Genomic DNA, 22,524 nt, shown 5'->3' on the forward strand with positions numbered 1-22,524 from the left:
TAATAATAATAATAATAATAATAATAATAATAATAGGTGTTGTTGTTGTTTTTGTTGTTGTTGTTATTATTTATTCCTGTTTAATTATTCAAAGCTGTTTCTTCATTTATCAAATCAGCAAAAGTGTTATAGTTTGTTTGAATTTGTCCATGTTTAATCTATACAGTATGTAAAGTGAACAACCACTTATCTATATAGCAACAATACTGTATRTATGTGACTTTTTTTTGCTTTTAGTTCATATTAAAACAAGGTATTACACCTGTATGAGTGTGTGCACCTAGCCTGGTTAAAACCAGACCCTTGTTCTTCACTTTGGGGAAACTAGAACTGAACGGATCTGCATAGGAAGGCACGGGCCAGGCTAGTGTGCACCCATAGAGGACTGGTTTTACTTGACTTAATGTGAGATTTCAGATATCGCTGATGTGATTGCAAGACTGTCTTTTTTTATTTTATTTTTTTGCGTGGACAATTCATCATCACAGAGAAACTGTGGGGGAGACATCCTGGTAACGCCTCCTACTGCGCACGTCAGGCCAAACGGCAACAACACACACAGCAYGGTTAGCAAAGAGGATGTTTGTTTTCAGTTGATGATGGAAGAGTTGGAGGATGATAATCTGGTATTCCTGTTGTTCACCAAGAATAAGTGCTGTTTTGTGAATTTGTCACAAAGAGACCACTGCTGTTTCCCGACAGACAGTATAGGAACGTGTCCCTCAGCTGCCCCCCGACAGGGATGCATTCCCTTTAGGAGAGCAGCTTGTGTTCTGTAACTAGTTCTGTCGGGGGCAAAGCATAAGATGGGGTCTGCGAGACAGAACTTCTCATGGACTTTAAAGGGCCTATTATACTCCATCCAAAACCGATCGGTCGATGTGTGGTCACATGGTTGTTTGATGTTCATTTTTGCACACACGTTTAAAGCCTCTGAGACACTGCATGCTGAGCTCCTGGGAAACCCCTCCCAGTGTGGGACATGTCACTGCACAGGGTTTCTTCCTGCTGGAATCTATCCTTGGGGGAAAAAATAAACCCTCTGAGACCCGATGTTGTTTGTCCTCAAACCTGTCCCACATTTTTCTGTAGACAGATTCCTCCATGCATGTTATGCCCAGTCTAGGATCTGCCAGGATGTAACAAATGGTAGAGATTCCCAACCTCTGCACCATTCAAACAAGCCACTGAGAATGTATTTGATGAAGACAGAAAAGTGATTTTATTTACTGTGCTTGTGTGTAAACTTCAGGGTGAGCCGGAATATCATTTAAAACAGATTGAACTTAATTATGTTTCTTACCTGTGCAAAAAGAAATAAAATTCAGGTTCTATTTACCATCCTAAACTAACAAAACAGAAGAAAAAGGAATAACAAAAATGGCAGATACAAAACTCCTCTCAAAACTATTCTTTAACGAAGGAACTCAAAATGCTGACATGGCCAGTCTGTCAGGTGCGGTGACTTGAATGACCCAGAGGAGGGAGAAGCTTGACGTCACCGTGGTTCTGCTCATCTTTATGCAGTTCACTCATCAGCAGGCAGCCAATCCTCATTCAGCTCCTGGTCTCAGTCTTCCAATCAGCAATGGAGCCTGCACATTCATTTGCATTCCAAATGACCACAGACACACTCAGAACCAACATTGCGGCAGCAGTCGTACCAACGCAAAATGTCTCTTTTATCTCCATCTGTGAGGTTTTGGTCTTTATATAATTGTCTGCAACAGTCGAATTCTAGACTAGAAGCTGCAAACAAAATGACACAATTTTTGTCATAAAACTCCGACAAAATTTGCTGATTTCAGCAGTTCAGAGGAGTATGTGGAGGTCTTTAGTTTGTCTTTTTGTTAATGTTTGAGTTATTTTAATGGAGATGTTTTAGCAAAAGAAAAACAAAAAGTGCAAGATACCACAGCAGCTGGTATTTAGTTTCAAAACTGAGCATCTTGAGATAYGTTTTTATTTCCCTGTGCTGCTTTTTTTAAAACATTTTTTTTACGTCTAGATGTAAATAAAGAGAAATGTAGGTTGTTAGATTTACGTTTGTCTACTATAGCTGAAAGGYAAAAAGGGGAATACTGATTTGCCAGTGTCTGTGTGCTTGTTTTTCTGTTGTGTTAGCAAAATAATTGATGAAGCACCGGATGGATTTTTTTGAAGCTCTGACGATATTCTTTAAATGCATATCCACCCTGCCCAGTGTTAGCCTGGCCCTTCCTACGCAGTTCCGCTCAGTTCTCGTTCCCCTTCACTGCTCCATCTGGGATTTCTCCCATAGACAAGGATTTCTTCGGGAGAATTTTCGTCCGGGCCAATCAGAGAACAGAACGTCGATTTTCTGTGCAGTGTCTGCTAGTTAGTTTAGCATACGGCAGTGGAGTAAGTGAATGAAGCCAGTCTGTGTTGATAAGGCTTCCAAATTAAATTTAATTTGTCTGACAAAGCAGCAGCTCTCATTTACACTCGTCTCGTTCGGCTCGATACTTCTCTCCTCTCAGTAGTGTTGTTTACAGCACACGCAATTTCCGGTTAGCTTCTTAGCTTAGCCTCCATCACAGTGGAGCTGGGATACACATACGTCGCGGCCAACCGATCCAATCATTTTAAACCAGGAGAGGCCACGCCTCCAGCAAGAATCACCTCTCTATTGCCGAGAGTCCAGGCCCTCGTATGAAGCAAAGTGAAGGACAAGGGTCTGATTTTTACCAGGCTAGCCCAGTGCCTACCTACAGGGCCAAGTTTTAAAGATGCTGATCTAAAATTTGCTGCAGTACTAGCTCCTAAACACSCACTCTAAAAAGCAGCACATTTTGCTAAATCAGCATGATATTCCACATAAGGTCATTTCCAGTTTGACCCCAGTGGCTACAGTATAACTCCACTCCCTCTTACCATAAAATATCATTTTCAAACTCTGACATGAATGACATCAGTTGACGTGTGTTCCTTCAAAGCCTGCTACGTCTTAATTTGCTGTTTTCTGTTGTGCAATRTGGTCCGCTAAATCCCATGTTAACGTCTTTGTAATCTTTTTCTAAGAAGTGATGAAACAAATGGAAAGAGTGAACCGCCAAAGCAATGCCCCTGGCAGATTGGTCTTGCACAACTCATACGACCGCTCACGTATGCACTAACAAACAAACACAGTTTAGCATGTTACAGCACCTCATCAAAATGCTCTATAATAGGGTATTATTTCACCTTGTTTACTCGGTGTGCGGAAGACCTCTGCCATTAACGTCAATAAGAAACAAGGTTATTCAGGGACGTGTCTGTTAGTGTGAAATGATGTGGCTTGCCATAAGTCTAAGTGTCATTCTGACGGATCTGTCAACAGAAAAGAATCACATCGCAGACATGATTAGAGAGATGGAATGAGTGAAACAGAGAGCAAATGAGGGAGAGGAGGAAGGATGAAGAAGGGAAGGAATACTAAATTTGGTCTTGGGTGGGAAGCAGTAATGAGAGCCATTTCAAAGGATAGAAGATGGATAAAGGATAAGGATTAGTTAGCCAGCAGAGACTATGTCCTGATTGATTTACGTGTCTCTGGCATTGATCAGATTCCCCCCGTGTAGAGACTTTACCTTCTCTGTTCAAAGGATGACTGATAAAGTGATTATCAAAAAACCCTGCTGCGCTCAGTGTGTGTCCGTGTGTTTATGTGTGCACACACATACGCTTGTGTTTTTGAGAGGTCCCCGAGGTGGAGGGAAAAGCAATAGGCAGCGAGAGATGAAAGTAAGTGGGAGTCTTGTTTTTTTTTTTTTTTTTTTTTTTCGGCTAACCAACTTTGAGTGGAATGGAATCATACAGATATAATTTTATTTTGTATTTGTTTTGCTCCCAGTGGGGCCAGCTTGGTTGTGAGAGATAACAAAGTTACGTGCTTGTAGTCCTCACCTCAATAAATACTGTCTAATCCACTACACTGAGCATGTCTTTGGAAATTCTTTAACCAACTTTGGATAAGGAGCTTCTCCCAGAAACACATTAATGTCTTCTTGAAGCTTGAAATTGAGCCCTGAGTTTGTGTTCACCCTTTAAAATTACCCCCCCCCCCCCCCCCACACACACACACACACACCCACCCACCCTGGTTACAAAGACGTACAGATGTCTTCGGCTGCTGAGCTCTTTACTTTCAACATGCGTGTGTAAGCACATCTACACAGATCCATGTGCACACCAGCTTGGCCTCCCTCCTGTAACTGGCACCAAGCATAAATTCTCTCCTACTGGCTCACTGACCAACATATGGATAGATGGATGGAGCTGGCTGGTGGCTCGCTGTGTTCGATGGCGTGTGCGTGCGCAGAGTGTGTGAGCTTCATGCAGTAATGTGTCCACATGTCACAAGTATGAATGGATGACAAGYTGACTGGTTTTGACTGTGAGCCAGTAGCCAAGCTGGGCTGTCTCCTCCCCTTCTGCTCGTTTATTTATAGTTGGCCCCTCTTCATTCGTTACCCTGTTTAGTTGTTACTCCTCCTTCACCCATATGTTACCTTCTTTTTTTAAATCTGATATTTAACTCTTTCTGGAAAAATTAATTTCTCTTTTACTTTAAAAAAATCAGCTAAAGTTAACTTTTATCCACTGAGATGCAGTAATAGATATTGTGTTTCCAAATACAACACCAGCACCTGCAAGACCTGAAGGTTTATGTTGGGATGATGAAGCAGATTAAATATCATTAGCACCTCCCAATTTTTACTCATTTTCAGTGCATAGAAATACTTATTTCCAGTTTCACTCATCCTCCTTCTTTTCCTCTTTTTTTCTGTTTCTCCATCCATCATCACATGCTGTGTTCTTCATGTTGGTACAGCCACCTGTTTTTTTTTTCATTCAATCTGACACGGGGATTCCCTYCTGACTGATCCTTGGATTTCAGTATCAAGGGGACTTTTCACTTCCATGCCTGGGGAGGTGGCAGAAATATCTGTGTTTTCCTTCTGTGTRCATGAGAGTGAAAGACAGAAAGGCCGACACCGTGCACTAAGTGGTGAGTGAGAGATGACAGAGCCTGTGATCCAATTTTTTCCCCTTCAAGATTCTGGGCTGTTTTTTTCTGCGCAGTTGCTTTGTGACAAGCGTGGCATCGATCTTATCTCTTTGGGTCTTTGTTGTCGTCTAGCTGTCTCTAATCCTCTGTCCTCTATCACTAACCACTATAATGTCACCAGTCATTTGTTTGTGCATCCATTCAATCAATCAGGTCCAGGGCTGTAATTTAAAGAATCAATAACCGGCTGATGGCCCTATGCTAAACTTGCTTTCGTCCTCTGAATTTGGAGTGGCATCAGTTACTGCCTCATTAATCTGGATACCACAGGAGCTTCAAGCTCTGATTTCTCTTTAGCATCATTTCATTAACCATTTATTTAAAAACAACATATAAAATTCATACCAACAAATCAGTTTGATATGGTTCTACTTATCAATTCTTTTTAAAAAATGTCATATTGCAGTAAAATACAGCTCTATTAGCTGATCTTAAGCTTTAGACTTTTGCACAACCCTGTGAAAAAATATAAAAGAATTCAAAATAGAGTTTGGCCAATTGGTTATAATGGAGAAGTTGRATGTGTGTTTTACATTGTGATAAGAAGACACTAGTTTATCACAGGTTTTGTTTTTCCTTTAAGTGTTGTGCATTTTTTGCAACAATTCATTCATCAACGGAACACTTACAGTTGTTCCTTTTCCAYGTAAACTCAGTTGTTAATGAATGATCCTTGGCTATTTCATTAAACAGTTGTTGTGTTTATTACTAGAAGGACTGAGGATGGTTTACAGATTTACATTAGTGTGTTAATCAACAGCTAAGAAGGCAGTTTTAGAGTTAAGTCTCAACACTAAGCCTCATTTTTCTTATTTTAATTAACAACACGAAGGAAGGAGGACTCTTGGTAAGCCAGCTGCAGGCTCCGAGGCATTTCGACAGCTTATCCCTTACTGAGACCTGGTTAGCATTAGTCTCTTTGCGGGAAGCCCCTCTGTTAGCYACTACAGGCTTGTTCCTAAAAACACACCTCAGCCTAGGGTGACAAAGTGGCGTGTTCTTGAGCTGCTGATAAAAGTCATTAGTTTGTGGATTAGCCTTGATTAGCTCGACTACTCTCCTCCCCCTTGGTACTTTGTGCGTGTGTTAATTACACATTCACAACTTTGAATTTTGTAGAGAATCTTTGTTCTTAGTTTAATTGTATATTTAACTTGGTTTTCTTTTCACCATATTAGACCGTTGCTAAAATAGGACTTGGAGTGTGCCGCATAGTTTCTCTACAGAGACAAATAGTAGTAGCACCGTTGTGGCATGGTAATTTTGTGGTCTGTGCTGCACTCTCTGTATCCTGAAGCTGCAGGTCTGAGCCCAGGTTGCACCARGAAACGCCAAGTCTGTCCTGCGAGTTTGCTCGCTGTGGCAAAGCCCTGCAGAAGAGATCAGAAAGAAACAAAAAATCAAAATGTGTGAATGTTTTTAATTTCAAATTCTGAAAAGCACAAAAAGAGCTGCAGGCTGTTCCTAGGCATTTTAAACACTTTTACAACATGTTGCATTTAAGACCGGGTGGAGATGAGCCTGATATTTGTCAGAAGATAACTACGAACGGAGTGTCAAGATAGATTTCAGTCAACCTGAGCCTGACTGAAATCRTTTTTGTAGTGAAAATACTGTGACTGTATTGAATAATTAAGAGGAAGGGACCTGATTTCATGCCCAGTTAAGCAAACCGTTTTGTATGAGTTTAACAGAAACACAGTTAGCTGACAGATCAGAGTCTGACTTCAATCTGCAGAAATGTTCACAAAACAGTCAAAAATGAAAATGACACAAAATCAAGATGAAGGCTGTCACTGGCTTGGTAAAAAATTTTCTTTGATGAGATTGCGTCAAGACAGGTACGCCTTAAACTCACACAGTTCTTTGATCTCCATCCTTGTCAGGAAAAGTTGGGGATGGAGGGGGACATGGACAAGTAGTGTGGAGGAGAAGGGTGAGCAGATAACAGCAAGCAGAGCAGGGTGCTCAGGATTTACCAGTGGCTTCTGTCAAAGTGGTTTTCGGCTGATTTCCGGTGTCAGCTGTACATGCTGACAATGGTCTCTGGAGATGCTGACACAAGTTCGAACTGATCAGCTCCATTATGGTGGAATTTTAGGGCTCACTGCTCTGAATATTTCTCAGSCACTTAGAACACAATGGGGGAAAAMTAGCTTTTTGTTATTTTGTTATCAGGGGAAAAATGAAAGTTTGATGCAGCAATCTCAATATTTTAAACCATTTTCACAAACAAGTTGCACACCTAAAAGACATAAATCTATTGCTTTGTTGTGTTGCTCCTTATATTACTTATCTGAACAAGCTAAAAGCAATTTCACCATAATAAAAACACCAAATTWAAAAAAAATTGATTCAGTTTTATATAAGCAACTCATACATTTTTTTTTACTTGAGATAGTGATGTTTACTGATTTGGAAGCTAAATGGCCTAATTGTGGTCAAAACTGATTTCCATCCAGTCTAGAAAGTGCCAGTCCGTTCCTTTTTATTGATTTACGTCACAGACAGCTCTCAGATGTAACCTTAAAAGAAACCTGTCTGTGAGATCTCATTACAGATAATTAATTAAAAGCCTCGYATTCACTGAAGGAATGCAGGCTGCCCACTGCCTTTCAGACCAGATATTTAAATAAATACCATCCTATGTGAGGAGGAACAGAGCTCAAGCCTATCTGGTCACAATCTCAAGCAATTATTGTCARATCTTACACACCAACTACACAACTTCCAAAACACCAGCAGTGTGAATGTTTGTCAAGCTTTCACACTATTAAGATTGTTTCTTCCTTACGTTTTTCAGCAMTTAACTTGTCCGCAATTTTGGTCCTGTTTTAACAATTCAAATAAAAAACTATTCTGCTCCTTAACTAATTCATTTCTCAAAATCAGAGGAGCCCAAAGTGGGGCCCGTGGGCCAAATTTGGCCCCCAAGCCATTTGATTTGGCCCACCAACAGTTGCCAAAGTTACAAGGTTGTAACCTGTTATCCTATGTAGAAACACAGTATTTCCATTGGTCAAATGACTATATAAAAGGGCTGTAGTGAAGGTAGTTTTCAGTCATGGTGCTGACATATCTTTGATTTATTAGGATTAAACATGAAACATGAAATGACAAGAAATATTTAGAGCAGATTTAACCTCACATGTAGATTTGCACACTTTATAAGGCCACAAAAACTCATATTTTATCAATTTATGAAATGTCCCATGAGCCTTTGCTACTTGAGCGTATGGCAGACTTTCTCCAAGTGCACAGAACAAAACAAAAGAGGGTCATTGCACAGCTTAATCGTTAAAAATAAAGAACTTCACTTAAAAAGTATTTGTATTTCATGTATTATATTACTGCATTTGGCCCGCAGCCCTGGATAGATTTTCATTTTGGCCCACTCAAGGAAAATGTTTGGGCGCCCCTGCTCATAATCAAATGCAAAGGACAATAAAACAAAAAGTGCATTTTAATTTCAATTTCATCCAAATCACACAAAGAAGACATACGATTCTCCTCTGGAAGTGAACAAAATTGTCCAATGCCAAAGGCAAAGTGTCAGATCTAAACTGTGCATGGACAGACCTTTGATGTATAGATTTTGTGTTGCACATTAGATTATAGGTTTGTAATTTTGGTTTGCGTAAGATATCAACTGCCTAATCAACTTGTGCTAATTTCAAATTATTTGTCCTTCTGTCAGCTTCTTTCAGCTATAAGGTTTTATTCTTCTTTCAGCTGCATTCTGCTAATTTTAGCTGTTTTCTGTGTTTTTAAATAGTGACTTTTTGTAATCATTTCATCTCCGTACTGCTTAATCCAGCAAACATGCTCTTTCTGTTTATTTCTGCTAATTTAAGCTGTTTCATCTACTTGCTTTTAGCTATTTAAGGGCTAGGTTAAGCTTTTTTTTAGGTATTCAGCAAAAATCTTACAGCATTAAGCGTTCACACTGCATTTTTACAGGAAATGCAAATTCTTTAGTTGGGTTTGCTAAATTCACTTAATTGTGRCTTATCCAATGATTACTTTGAGAGCATCATTTAAGTTTCACCTCTTGTTTTTGAGATATTTAGCTAACTTTGCACACTTCGCAGACATGGGCAAAAACATTTTCACCTTCAGCAGTGAGCTAAAAAAAGTTTTTTACTGAGGTTTTTAAAGTACTTTGTGTTGATCTTGCAATAATAAAACATTTTTTCCTTTTTTTCTCTTCCTCCCCCCTTTTCTATCCCCCTCTCTTTCAGGTGGAGCGAGAAATAGCTATTCTGAAGCTTATAGAACACCCACATGTTTTAAAGCTGCATGATGTCTATGAAAATAAAAAATACTTGTAAGTATCAGCAGCTGATGCTGCTCTAACTTTGATTTCCACTCAAAACGAATTAGCTGGCTTTTTCAGAGGTTTAATGTTTTAATAAAACAAAAATACTCCACGTAGAGGATATCTGTACAAAATGGTTAAAGTTCAGGTGGTCCTTCGGATTCCAAAGATGGTCTAATGCAGCAGATCGTTTTGCTGTTTTATGATTGGAGGACATTGGGATTGCCTTGGAGGGATGGATGCTCCATTAGCARCAGCACTGAGCATTTATTTAGTCATGGATGCTAGGGGCCTGCTAATAGTGAGGGGCAGTCTCAGTAATGTAAATGCCATGGTACGCTTATCAGTGGCAACGCCGCTACATGAAGGAAAAAAAAGGCACAGAGATGTGGTGCTGCAGCTGTGTTTTCACACTGATGCAGAATCTATTACCTAACTTTTACATTGCTGAGTGACAGCCCCTTTGGTTGTTTAGTAGACCTCTTGATCTACAGAGGATTGGTTGTCAACTAAATTCATTTAGTTCTCATCTTGAGCTTTCAGGCCAAACGGAGACGGGGCATCCCGACCAGTGCATGTCATCCTTTTTAGATGGTGGGAAAAGCAGAATATTAGGATTCGTTCCATAATTGGATTATTAAAATCACATTTTGTACCCATTGCTTCATCACTTGTGGCAGACGGTGACCAGCAGCATCTCMGAAGACAAATCGCTTTACATTTGCGTGACTCAAGAGTCTGGAACGCACTTGTAGCAGTAATATGATTTGGCTCCTCGTACRATTTAGATTCTTACTTAGATGTCACCACTTGAAAGACAATAATGGATAGATGTAGAGGACGTTTGAATTTAGCAGTCCCAGAGCTTTAAAGATTTATTATGTTTTTGGCACAGATCCTACCACAGGCTGTTTAAACTAATGCACTGTRTATGTGGAGAAGAGGGGGAGGATATTTGATACCTAGCCTATGATAATTAATTTATAGGGTATRATAACACTCATAATATTGTATAATATAAATTATGCTTCTTGAAATGAAAAATGGTGACCATAAATTATCAGTTCACTTGATTTGTGTCAGTTTTTATTTCAGACTTTTCATTGCTGTAGTGATACAGTTACAAAAAGAGAAGTTGGCTACTTTTTAAATTATATTTGAGAAAAAAGATATTTATTAATGAGTTATTTATATAAGATGACCAGGTTGATTTAAAAGATTCACAGTATGTTTTTGATACTTCACAAATCAAGCTCTAAAGAGACTTAAAATAACTGATCACCTCCTCTTTAGACATAAAAGAAAAGCTTATTTTCAAGCGTGTATCAAATGTTTAATCTTCAAACACCTTCATACAAACTGTTGTTTCTATGCAGCCAAACCCGGTAAAACAGTCTTGAGGAGTTGCATCAATGACAAATAAACTGTTCATCATCAGAGTAAATGAGTGTGGTGCACTGGTGAACGGTTTCCAGTAAACTCTGGGAATGAAACAAAATGCATTGTTTTGCAAAAAAAACCTACATTTAAAATCCAAGTCTACATAAAATTTTGATCATTTAGCCTCCAGTTCTGATTTGTCTGTAACGTAAATGTGTGTGTTCTCTGACTTGATTTAAAGCTCCTGGGGAAGCCTCTTCTGGTTTTAGCAAATACACTTTCTTAGACAAAACCCTTTGAATCACCATATGTTAGTTAGTAAAACTTCAGTGATKGATGTGGATCCATGTTTCCAAAAGGAGTGGCGAAAGAAAAGGGTATTTTACAGCCTTTCTGAATTTCAATTTGTCCTTGTTAGGTGTGAAGTAGTTTTGGTGGAGGATATATGAGCAGAGCAGAGGCAGGGCCATGCTGGATTTCACCCCACAGATATGGCTTTGTTCTTGGGTCAGTGGAGATTTATTTTCCCTCTGTCCCCTTGGAGCCTCCGAGCATGACCAAACTAAACACTCAGGATGACAAACTGGCCTTCCAAAAGTCCAGCCTCACAGACRTGAAGGCTACCTGCTGAGCAGCCACATGAAAAGTGATCACGCTGGTGGATTTGATATGTTTTTTTTTAAGTTGTTGCACAAATATTTATGTGACACCAGAAAAAAATGGCAAAGAATCAGAATCTCGTTTACATGAATGTAGGCTGTGCTGCTGGCATCCTTCACTCTATGACAGAATAAAAAATAGGCAGTCGACATGATATGGCTTTTTGGAGATTATGTCATTAAATATGAGCTTTATGTCTGCATAATGGCTTTGAGGTTACCATATTTCTATCTTTATGTCAGTTTTCTCACTGAATGTCAGACTGTTGCAAATAAATGTTTACAACAAGTATTTGTGTTTTTCATCCAGTCTTATAAGATTTATATGCAAGACTTAGTAAAAATCTAGATTTCCTTTTACTYGTTGTAACATCTCTGTGTATTTTTCAGGTACCTTGTCTTAGAACACGTGTCCGGGGGCGAACTGTTTGACTACTTGGTGAAGAAAGGCAGGTTAACACCCAAAGAGGCCAGGAAATTTTTCAGACAAATCATGTCTGCCTTGGATTTTTGCCACAGTCATTCTATATGGTAAGTGGTCCAACTTACGTGTAGAACAAAATGTTGGGAACTTTCTGAAAGCTTTAAAGTACACTGAAACATCTCAAGTTGCGAAAGTCCCATTTATCATTTCTAATCTATAAAAAAGAAAAAATCTCACTAATACTTAAAAAGAAAACCAACTAATAAACAGTCGTAGCTAGGGGGCATAACAAAGTCAATTTGGTGATCACACACCATTGAGCAAATAATGAGCTCTCTGGTAATGAATTCAGAGACGATACAGAATCTTCCTGCAGTAACTCTGCAGCATGCATTTCTGTACGTTTATCCGGAACGCCATTTAGCTTTCAAAACAGCGATTTAATAATAAATTCCAGAACCGAGAAAACACATGTTGCATCTCATCACATTATAAAGATACATGTGTCTCCGTATGGCGTTATGTATGTCATTTAATTATAAAGAACAAACACATTGCTTTTCATAAAGCAACTCAGAGAACTAGTTAAAAACAAACATCTCGATCAGCACAGCACGTTTTGTCACAGTCGCATTAATGTGACACACTGTGTTCTGCYTCGGGGGGTAATTTAAATGTTTACCAACTCAAAGACCAGAGGCAATCATATATACTTCAAAAGTCAAACAAGTCAGCAGGGACTGAATTAGAGCACTGTTTGGTGTGTTTATTTTATGTGTGTGTGTGTCAGACATATCTGCTGATGATCCCAAAGCTTTAAGAGACTTTGTTTCCCTCTCCAGAGAGTGTGTGCCTATTGTTGAAAAAACTGTTATAAGTCTCTTAACTTGTAAAAAATGAAAAAAAAAAAAAGATACACACATGAAGAAATGGGAGAAAGAACTGCAAAGACGAGGGACCCTGTCAGACAATAGACTTACTTCCAAGATGTTTTGTGTGCAGCGAGGATTAAAACTAAACTGCTTTGTTTAAGAAAAAAAGAAAAGTCTTTTTTATCCTGTGTTAATAATGCTTAATAATAAGAGAATAACAGATTAGACCAATTAGAAGAAAGTATTTGGAACTGACACTGAGTGCACGCACACACACAGATTACAGCAGCTCTTTTGTAGGCACACACACACACAAATGCATATTAATCTCTCCTGTTTTACTTTGGCGCAGTCCTTTCTGTCTTAGCTCTTTAAATCTCTTTCGCTAACACTCTTAGAAAATGATGCCTTGTAAATTTATCATGAGGAGGATTATTTGGGAGCATCGGTTCACCGACTCCCCCTCCTCCCAAGCTCAATTAAGAGCAAACAGACAGACAGAAACAACCCCTCTCACCTTCCTTCCATCCCCACTAATGAGATCCCAGCATCCACCCTCGACAAAAAGAAAAGTGATTTTCGGCAATCATTCCTCCCATTTTGGAAATGTTTGCATGCGAGAGGGGGGACCGACATAGACCATTAAAAGTGTGCCACTTTCTCTGTGACTCACCGCGCAGGGTAGGGCTTCTAAGGGAAAGAGGGGGTGGGATCGGGGGGAGGTGGGTAGCACATGCTCGTCAAGCATCCTTTTGTGCACACGTCCCATTTTAACTTATTGTTGCTTCGTACTTCCGTCCTCCGCCCACGTTTTATCCCCAAATATCTCTCCGGGGCCAGATGGATTCAAACCCATCTGTGACGGAAAAAGAATGTAGAAAGGAAGAGCTATTATGACTCAGAGTTTTCTTTCGCTGATTCAGATTGCACACTGATTCAGGGATTGTCTTTTCACAAGGAAAGAAAAGAGGAGAAAGATGCAGGGAAAAAAAGCCATAAAGTAGCATCCATCATTAAAGCAAATGCATAATGAATTCTGAGTCAGAGTAAATGACATTTTCTCTACTTCCCACCTCCATAAAAAGTTCTGTTTTAGACATGGACTGACTCTAAACCTCGTTAGAGTCACCACAAGTGAACAACCCATGTGGCTTCAGTCTTCTTTTCAGAGATGATAAAGTTCCAGGTGTTGAGCTGATGTGGTCCAAGAGCTGCTTTTGATTGACATTATCCAGTCCAAATGTACGTTTTGTAACTTTATATAGATTTACCTGACAATTGTCAATAAGAGTTTTGATATTTAACCAAGTTATAAATTCTCCTAAGGCATTTGTGGGCATTTTTTTTTCTGCACGTCTGCCTGGCCAAATAAAAAAAGTCGCCACCAAATAAAAAGATCATACTCTAGTATTTTGATGGTCCACCTTTAGCTTTGATTGCGGCGCACAGTGGCATTGTTTGGATAAGCTTCCTGATGGGGGCATCATCGAAGACGAAGGGTCCCCGTCATCCTTCCAGTTTCTTATGATGCGTTGGACAGTTCTTAAACAAATTTGTTTTCTCTGTTGGATGCGTGCCAGGGATTTGACCCTTCTCAAACAGACTGACATTGTTTCCACAACCACAGGATGTTTCTTTTGACATGGTTGTTTGTTTAAGAAGAAGCAACTCATTGCACCAGCTGGGAAGAAATAACGTTGCCAGCTGGTCCAGTGCTCATGTAGATCATTTCCTTCTATGTCTTTTTGTATGTGTTAAATGAACTTAGTAAAATGAATCACACAAGACTAATTTGGATATGGGCTACTCTCTGAGTTGCATCCAGAAACTTGTATTTCAGCTGCAATTGTTTGCATTTCAGCAATGAAATAAATCCTCCCTGCTCATGGTCTTCACTGATTCTCTGTCCTAAGCTTTAAAACTCTTCTGTCCAACATTAATTTTGGTCAGAACGCTACTGATGACGTTTTATTTGACATTGAAAGCTGACAATTTTTAACATTATCTAGGACAAAGTTAAAGAATATATCATTGACACTTTCATTAATACATCAATCCACAGTTGCAGCATAAAATTCAGCAAAAAGGTTGTTTACATTTTTCTCATATTTCACTTTATTGTTCGTGTCAGAAATTGATGTAAATATATGAAAATGAGACAAACTCGGCTGTATTTTATACTTCTCCTATTCTGTTTTTATTCTAGCCATTAACAACAATAAATCAYTTGTTTGGAGGGAATTAAATCAATGTGATTGCTTTAAACAAATCTTGCTCAAACAAATTCAACCGAATAACAAACATAACTATAAACTTCTTCATAAATGACAGTTTTAAATTATCACAGCAACTTTTTTTTACAAAAATATATTTTTATTGTTTTCACTCCTCATTGCTTTTAGTACCTAATTAACCCCATCAGCTAATGAACATTTGTGCTGAGCACAGACAATAAACAGAATACTGTCCTCTTTTGCTAATGTGATAGAATATTGCCCCAAAGCTCCTTTTTTTGTGTGAATGAGCTTAATGCCTCTCTAAGTGGGTCAGAAGAAGCCAAAAGTGTTTGAGAGGGAAAAAAAGTGAAGATAAAAAGAGCAGCATGAAAAAAGGGCTAAAGGTTTGCATCTCAGCTCTCAGAAACAATTAAAGGAAGGCTGTTGAGGAGAACAGTAATGACACTTGGAAAGTTTTAACTTTATGAAAATAATAAAACTATATAGAGAATGCCAAGAGTGTGTGAAGCAGAAATCAAAGCAAAAGGTGGCTACTTTGATGAACCTAGAATATAAGACATATTTTCAGTTGTTTCACACTTTTTTCAAGTATATAATACCACGTGTTAATTCATAGTTTTGATGCCTTCAGTGTGAATCTACAATTTTCATAGTCATGAAAATAAAGAAAACTCTTTATGTATAAATAAACTTAGTGGTAAGAAAGTATCTATGTTGTACTATATTTCCCATTTCCCCCATGTATCATTATTATTATTATTATTATTATTATTATTATTATTATTATTGATGATGATTATGATGATGATGATTTGGTCTGTGCTGATGCAGGATGCCAGTTCAGACAGAACATACAGAACACACGAGGCATTTCTTCTCTGATTATCCTTCATCTTGGCTGAAAGAATATTCCTGACAGAATGTCAAACTGTGATGTTTGTTAAATCACTTCTAACCCATTTAAACCACTGCTCAAAATTAGCCTTGTTTCTGAAGGCTTTATCAAAAAAAGTCTGAATATTCTGCTAACATCCAGTCCTTGTATTCTGACTCTTGACTTTATCTCTTCTCTCATTTAAACTGCTCACAAGTGAATTTTACCTTCAAGCTTTGTAGAGCAATTTKTTGGCAGGAGAAGTTTTCTCAATATTTTTTAGTATAATCGAGCACATTGATCACTTTTCCTCTACCCACTTACCTTTCAGCCCCCTCCTCCCTTTTTTATTACAACTGATGGCCCTTGAATAGGCCGTTTGTTCCTTTCCCTCGTGCTTTGACATTACTCATTAAAACTCCCAGGCTATTGACATCACCATCAAATGATCGCAGTGTGAACTAAAAGAGGCTGTAGCCTGGGGACAGCTGTTTTAAATGCTATCTAAGTTTTATTTCAATTATAGCAAGGATCACAGAAACTGCCAGCATGATAACAAACCTGCTGACAGCTAGTCCCTCAGGACAGGAAATGAGTTGTACGACMATTGATGTCATCTAAGGTTAAACGTCTATTTTGATGACGCATTCTTCAAAGGCAGATATATTTAGCTATTGGTCTAACTGCCTTTCTTCCATCATTAACCTAAGAACATAAAAGTGTTTTTCATAATATAAAGTTAGCATTTGCCATTTAGGCCCCATGTGGGCACTAATTTAAATTAGTATGAGATTAATTTTTAAGGCATAAAGTTCATTAAAAAAACTCATGCATGTTTACCAGATTAGTGTTAATRTAAAATTAGATTTAAAATATATCAAAAAAAGATTAATTAAAAGAAATGTAGCTATCAAGGCTAATAAAAGACTGTTAGTTGAAGATCTTTAAAAAGGGGAAACTCTGATGTTCTGCACTGCTCTACTGTCTGCAGCATCTGTCCAAATATCCTGAACATCCTTCACTGATTACGTCAGATTAAAATAAATCTTTTCTGCACATTTGCCACAAAATTCAATATCTATATTTTATTAAAGGGGGTTATTACGCAAAATCAACTTTATTTTTGTCTTTACATCATGTTGTGATGTAATTCCCTCATAAAACAGACCCAGTGTTGCTTTGACTCATTTRYGCATKTTTAAGAAATACTTGAATCTCCTGCGGTAGCCATGTGGAGCTGTGCAACACTTGCTGGTACAAAGCACCGCCTATTTGTACCTAGCTCCTCCCTGAAGCTCGGTTTGTAGCCAAGGTTCCGCCCCCACAGAGCATCCCTTCCCTGAAGCCATGTTGTGAGGATGTGCTGAAGTGGGAGTGTCAGAAGCGGTAGGAGATTCTTTAGGAGACAAAAACATGTCAAGATGTTGAGATAGGCTATTGATACGAAGTCAAATTTATTTTTGATATATACAGCATTTTCATGACAACTGAATGTGACATTGATTGTGATAAAGAATTTAACTATGTGCCTGGAAAATACATACCCCCCCCCCACCATGAAAATCTAAAAACGTTGTCTATAATAAAGGTTTTATAAAGATAAGTTTTGTTGACTAAGAAAGTTAAACTGCAACATTTTAGCCGCAAGAAAAGGTAGGCTATATTTAAATACATGTATTATATATAGGATCTCCAGCTCTTCAAGTACGAATCACTGAGCTTTGTTTGTAGTTAATGGCACTGGGAACATTTCACTAGTCGAAGAAAAAACATGTTTAATTAACTGCTGATTGTTGAAACAAATGGTTCAACAAAAAATAAAAAATAATTTTAAAAATAGATAACTTTTACAGTCGTTTCTGTTTCTTAAAGGGTCTAAATGTCCTCAATAAGCTTCTTAGTAAACACAAGCTGATATATTGTATTTTTTTTCTCTATTTTGACCTAAATGTGAGTCAAGAAGAAGTTTTTTTTAACGAGTTTGTGTCTATATTAAAAATACTTACTGAAGGGATGAAACTGAAGCTGTATCCTACAGAGCCCACGAGGAGACATGTGGGGATTTTTTTTTCTTTTGCGCGATACGTTTTGTGTTACCTCGCAATACTTTTGTGTTACCTTGCAAACATTTGCATTCTCTCACAATGTTGTTTTATGTTCCATCGCAAAGGTTTGTTTTGTATTAACTGAATTAAATCAGACTTATATTTGGAAATATCCAGTTACCAAAACAGAATGTGTCGCCACAAGTCTGTGAAATTGACATTGATGTTGCGTGGCTGCACTGTGTTAAAAGATCGTACTTCCATGCGTGGCTGTGTGATATATTCATTCTGAGGCTGAATTAAAGTAGTTGGCTAACTCACTAATGGTGCACATGTGAGTGTGCACAGTGATAAACAACTTTTGAGGGGTAACGCAATACTATTGCGTGGGCATGGGAACGCAAAAGAAAAAAWMMCCCATGTCTCCTTGCGGGCTCCGTAGKATCCAACCATCTACATAAAGTAGAGACCTTTGCACTCTGCCATACAAACAGAACAATGAACAGAGATTTATGTCTCTGTATTTGCAGATACCTGTTTGTTCTGCTTTAAAGAGTCCAGTCTTGATGGATGCCACATGGAAACAGTCAAGTCTAATCAAGTCCAGCTCTAAACACGGAAAGAGGTTTTACATTTCCAAAAGTGCTAACCCCACATCGTTTAGAGAAAGTTATAATTCTGAGACTCTGACTCAGCTTCAGAACATGACRTAAGAAAATCATTTCTGTCAGTGGTCCTTTTAAAAGCAGGAGATTATGTCCGCTGGATATTCTCCTCCCTGCTGTGTTTGATGGTAATGAATGGCAGCTAATGAACACCACCGCTGTGGCTGGCTTCCTCTCTGGAAACCCCCCCCCCCCCCCCAAACCAGTTCACTGGTGGCTGTCTGGGAGATGAGAGGGAAGGGGATGAGGGATGGAGAGCAAGGGGAAACAGGAGGAAAGGACACAGCGGGGGGGCTGTCACACCTTGTAGCATGCCAACACCGAGGTGGGGGTCTCTGAAGCTTCGGCACAGGCAGATCAAAGCGAGGTGTTGCGCGGAGGTGAAGGGCAGGTGAAGATGCTTTGTTCTTCACAGCTGCGAGCACGGACCCAGTGATTACGAGTCCCCTCAGCAAACCCCTCGTTTCTCCTCAGTTTAGTCTGTTACATAACTCTATATGAGAGATTTCATGTTTCATTAACTCTGTTCTGTGCTTGTGTCTCTGATTTCTCAGCCACAGGGACCTAAAGCCAGAGAACCTGTTGCTAGATGAAAAGAACAACATCAGGATAGCAGACTTTGGCATGGCGTCCCTTCAGGTTGGAGACAGTCTGTTGGAAACCAGCTGTGGGTAAGCATTATTAAAAACATCGCGTTGCCTCTTTTCCAATGCATAAAGTATCTCATGAAATGTTCAAATTGTTCTAAGGGCAGGGGCGGAGCCAGGGGGTGGCCAGGGGTGGCCAGGGGTGGCCATGGCCTCCACAGACAAATCTTTGGCCACCCCCATTGGCCACCCCGCTGTACACGCCCCTTCCACAGTGAAACCTTTTTAAGGGGTGTAATAATCCTCCTGAACAGTTGGTGGCAGTGTTCAACAGTTTGAAACATTACCAAGCTCTATCCCTGAAGAAGAGTTGATTATTTTATTTAGGTAATCTGACTTATGGTGACAAATGTTTTTTATTTTGTTATTTATTTTATTTTTATTTTTTTCATTTTATGTTCTGAAGGCTGCATGATACCCTGTCCCTTCTGGTGATGAATAGACCTATCACTAAATCAAAAAAAGTGCAATACCCCTCTAAATTCACTGTTGGTGGTTATCAATTTTGCACCTGTTCATTGGGTAAAATTATAAACATTAGCTTAAACATGCAGTTGAAGGTCATCATTATTTGGCACAAATACATATGTTACAATTAAAAATAAATCAATAAACAATATAAAAGTAAAAAGCACCCCTAAAGACATTGGATATGATAGTGTGTCACTTTAATTAACCTMATCTCAGCCAAAGCAATGAGTTTAAAAACAGGATGATGGAACTAGTTTAATGAMGAATTTGTCTCTGAAATAATTATTAAATCAAGTGTTTATTTATGTTGGTAAAAGTATATTAAACAACCTGGTAAAATACACCAAAATGMAGGAAATGGCATCTATTTTGTTCAAAATTTTAGGGGGGGGGGACCCACAGGCCCCCAGTGTGCCTCCCACCCCCATTTTCAAATTGGTTTTGACGCCCATGTTTATAAGATAGTCACTACCTGTATCAGGACATAAGGAAACGACAAAAACACAAATAGATGTAGAAACTTACAAGTAAAAAATGATGTAATTTTCCTGGCCACCCCTGTGTGTAGTGGTCCCTGTCTGGCCACACCTGAGAAAAACGTCTGGCTCCGCCACTGTCTAAGGGTAATGCAAATCTTCTCATTGGAGGGGAAGTGGGAAAACTAATGCACAGAGAAAAACAATTAGTCACAGARAARGATSAGTGGGGAAATCAGGGCCATCGTTTTTATCCCTCCACACGGCGCCGTGTTTATTTCTTGAGAGCAGGGTTTTGTTCCCTGCTGATTGTTCCTTTGCTCTGAGCAGGGACAGGGCCTTGGCCAAACATCCCTGCCCTCTATCTCCTCCTATCACACTGCCGGTTTATGTTCCTACCTTTACGATCCCAGAGCACTCGTCAATCCTATGACCACAATAAATTTGCTTGCAGGAAAAGTCACTGCATGGCAGCAATCAAAAGAGAAGGCTGAAGTCTCTATAGTTGAGGAGTGCTTTTTATTTAACCCTGAGCTGAAGGGGACAGGGCGGATGGTGAAAGTTTATCAGAGTTTTCTAYGGAGCTCAACGACTGCATAGATTAAACCGCTCCGTTTTGTCTCTAAAGAGTTTAGTTTTAGTCTGAAAATGTAATATCGTTTAAACCAGACATTTTTTTATATTTGAACTCTGCTTCTTCTATATTGCTTAAATTTTAATCTTCTTTTGTTTAAATTTAATTAATTTGCTTTGTGATGTCAGCTTTGTCACTTGTAATTTGACAATTATCCACAGTTTGAACACAGTAGCCATGTTTCCATCAATGTTCTTTATGCTCATTTTGAAGTACTGCATTAGAAATGCTTGATGGAAAAAATGGTTTTATGCCTGGTTTAGGTGGAAACACATTTGCTGAATAAGTTCTGACATAAAAAAACATTTATCTTATATGACTGACCAGCTGTTTCTGCTGTCTGCATCCTCCCRGWTATTCCTATAAGAATTGCATTTCTTTCTCTCCATCTTCTGGCAACATGTAACATCACCAGTACCAGTTGATATGACAGAACAATCACAACTTGCCCGATAACAACACATTCCTGAAAACTGAAAACTTCTCTCCATTGTCCTGAGATGTGTGGTCCCAGCTTTGCAACCTCTACTTCCTGTTTACTACAGCCATGCATAACATTGTCTGATGTAATTACCGCTTTGGTGGATTTGCTCCAAACCAGTAAATAGAAATGCTTAATTTGGATTTCTTTTTCTTTTTTCTATCCTTCTTTTGCAACATTTTAAAAAGTTTGCTCCAAATTCACATTACAATTGGATGGAAACATGGCTAGTGTGACTGGCCCTTCCTCTTAACTGAATTGATGTGTGAAGAAGCAGCTACCGTTCAAAGAAAAAAAAAAGGCAAACAGAAAGCCAGGAAAACTGTTTCTCAGAACTTTCAAAGATTCTAGATTGGCATTTGTCTTTGTAATAAATAATTGTGTTGATTTTCTAGGATTTATTCAGATTAATATCAACAAAGTTGCTTGAGGGACTTTTTTCCCTCTGTCTGTGCGTATCTTGTGACAGAAAGAGTATTTGCTTTGTCATGACTCTCCTGGCAGATGTGGCTGACAGGAAGTCCTGGTGACATCTGTCCCTGCTCTGATTGACTCTGTCCAGATTAAATTGAAATGCAACTGAAAGTAGGCGTACGCAGAATTTAGAAAGTGCATATGCTCACGCAGCACAGATGAAGATTACTTTATCCCCAACCTCTAAACGTCTTTGTCCTCTCATTGGTTGTTTTTTATTTATTTATTTTTTATTTTCTGTGTACCTCCCTGTTTCTGACACCTGCCTTTCATATTTGTGCATTACAACCCAAATAATTAGACACATCCAGCCAGCTGAAACTGTTGTGTAATTTCTTTCAAGCCTAAGCTCTTATGACTCATCAGGAGTGATTAGTGTGTATGTGTGTGTACAAAAATGCAAATCAGATGTACACAGCAGAATATTTTTAGAGGTGTGACCACGCTGAAATGTTTCCATTACTCTATAAAGAGGCAAAAGTGATGCCTCTTACGCAGCAAAATGGGTCGAGCAGTTTCGCTTCTATCGGAACATATTCTGCTGCCACTTTTGTGTAAGATCTGATCCAAGAGAAGTTCATCTGCTCATGTATTTACAAAGTGCTTCAAGTACTTGTTGCAGGAGAAAACACAGGGCTCTTACAGAGACGTTGTTCCAAAAATAGGTCTAGTAGTCATCTCTTCACTCTCAGCTTCATCACCATTCTGTTTGCAAGCATGCCTTAGAGATGTGTGCGCCATATATGTGTGTGTGTGTGTGTGTGTGTGTGTGTGTGTGTGTGTGTGTGTGTGTGTG

The 22,524-nt window shown here is 38.9% G+C and overlaps 1 protein-coding gene across 5 annotated transcripts in view; it reads left to right on the top strand.

Annotated features, from left to right (window-relative positions):
• brsk2a (BR serine/threonine kinase 2a) overlaps nucleotides 1–22,524 on the top strand; it is a 176,702-nt gene that overhangs the window by 114,287 nt on the left and 39,891 nt on the right. For all 5 annotated transcript variants that reach the window (XM_014005558.1, XM_014005561.1, XM_014005557.1 and 2 more), the window contains exons 3-5: nucleotides 9,313–9,398; nucleotides 11,819–11,959; nucleotides 19,100–19,216. In XM_014005558.1, the coding sequence (XP_013861012.1) occupies nucleotides 9,313–9,398; nucleotides 11,819–11,959; nucleotides 19,100–19,216 (344 nt within the window). The remainder of the gene's footprint in view (nucleotides 1–9,312; nucleotides 9,399–11,818; nucleotides 11,960–19,099; nucleotides 19,217–22,524) is intronic.

This window comes from Austrofundulus limnaeus, unplaced genomic scaffold, assembly GCF_001266775.1.
Source record: "Austrofundulus limnaeus strain Quisiro unplaced genomic scaffold, Austrofundulus_limnaeus-1.0 Scaffold31, whole genome shotgun sequence".
NCBI classification, from domain to species: Eukaryota; Metazoa; Chordata; class Actinopteri; order Cyprinodontiformes; family Rivulidae; genus Austrofundulus; species Austrofundulus limnaeus.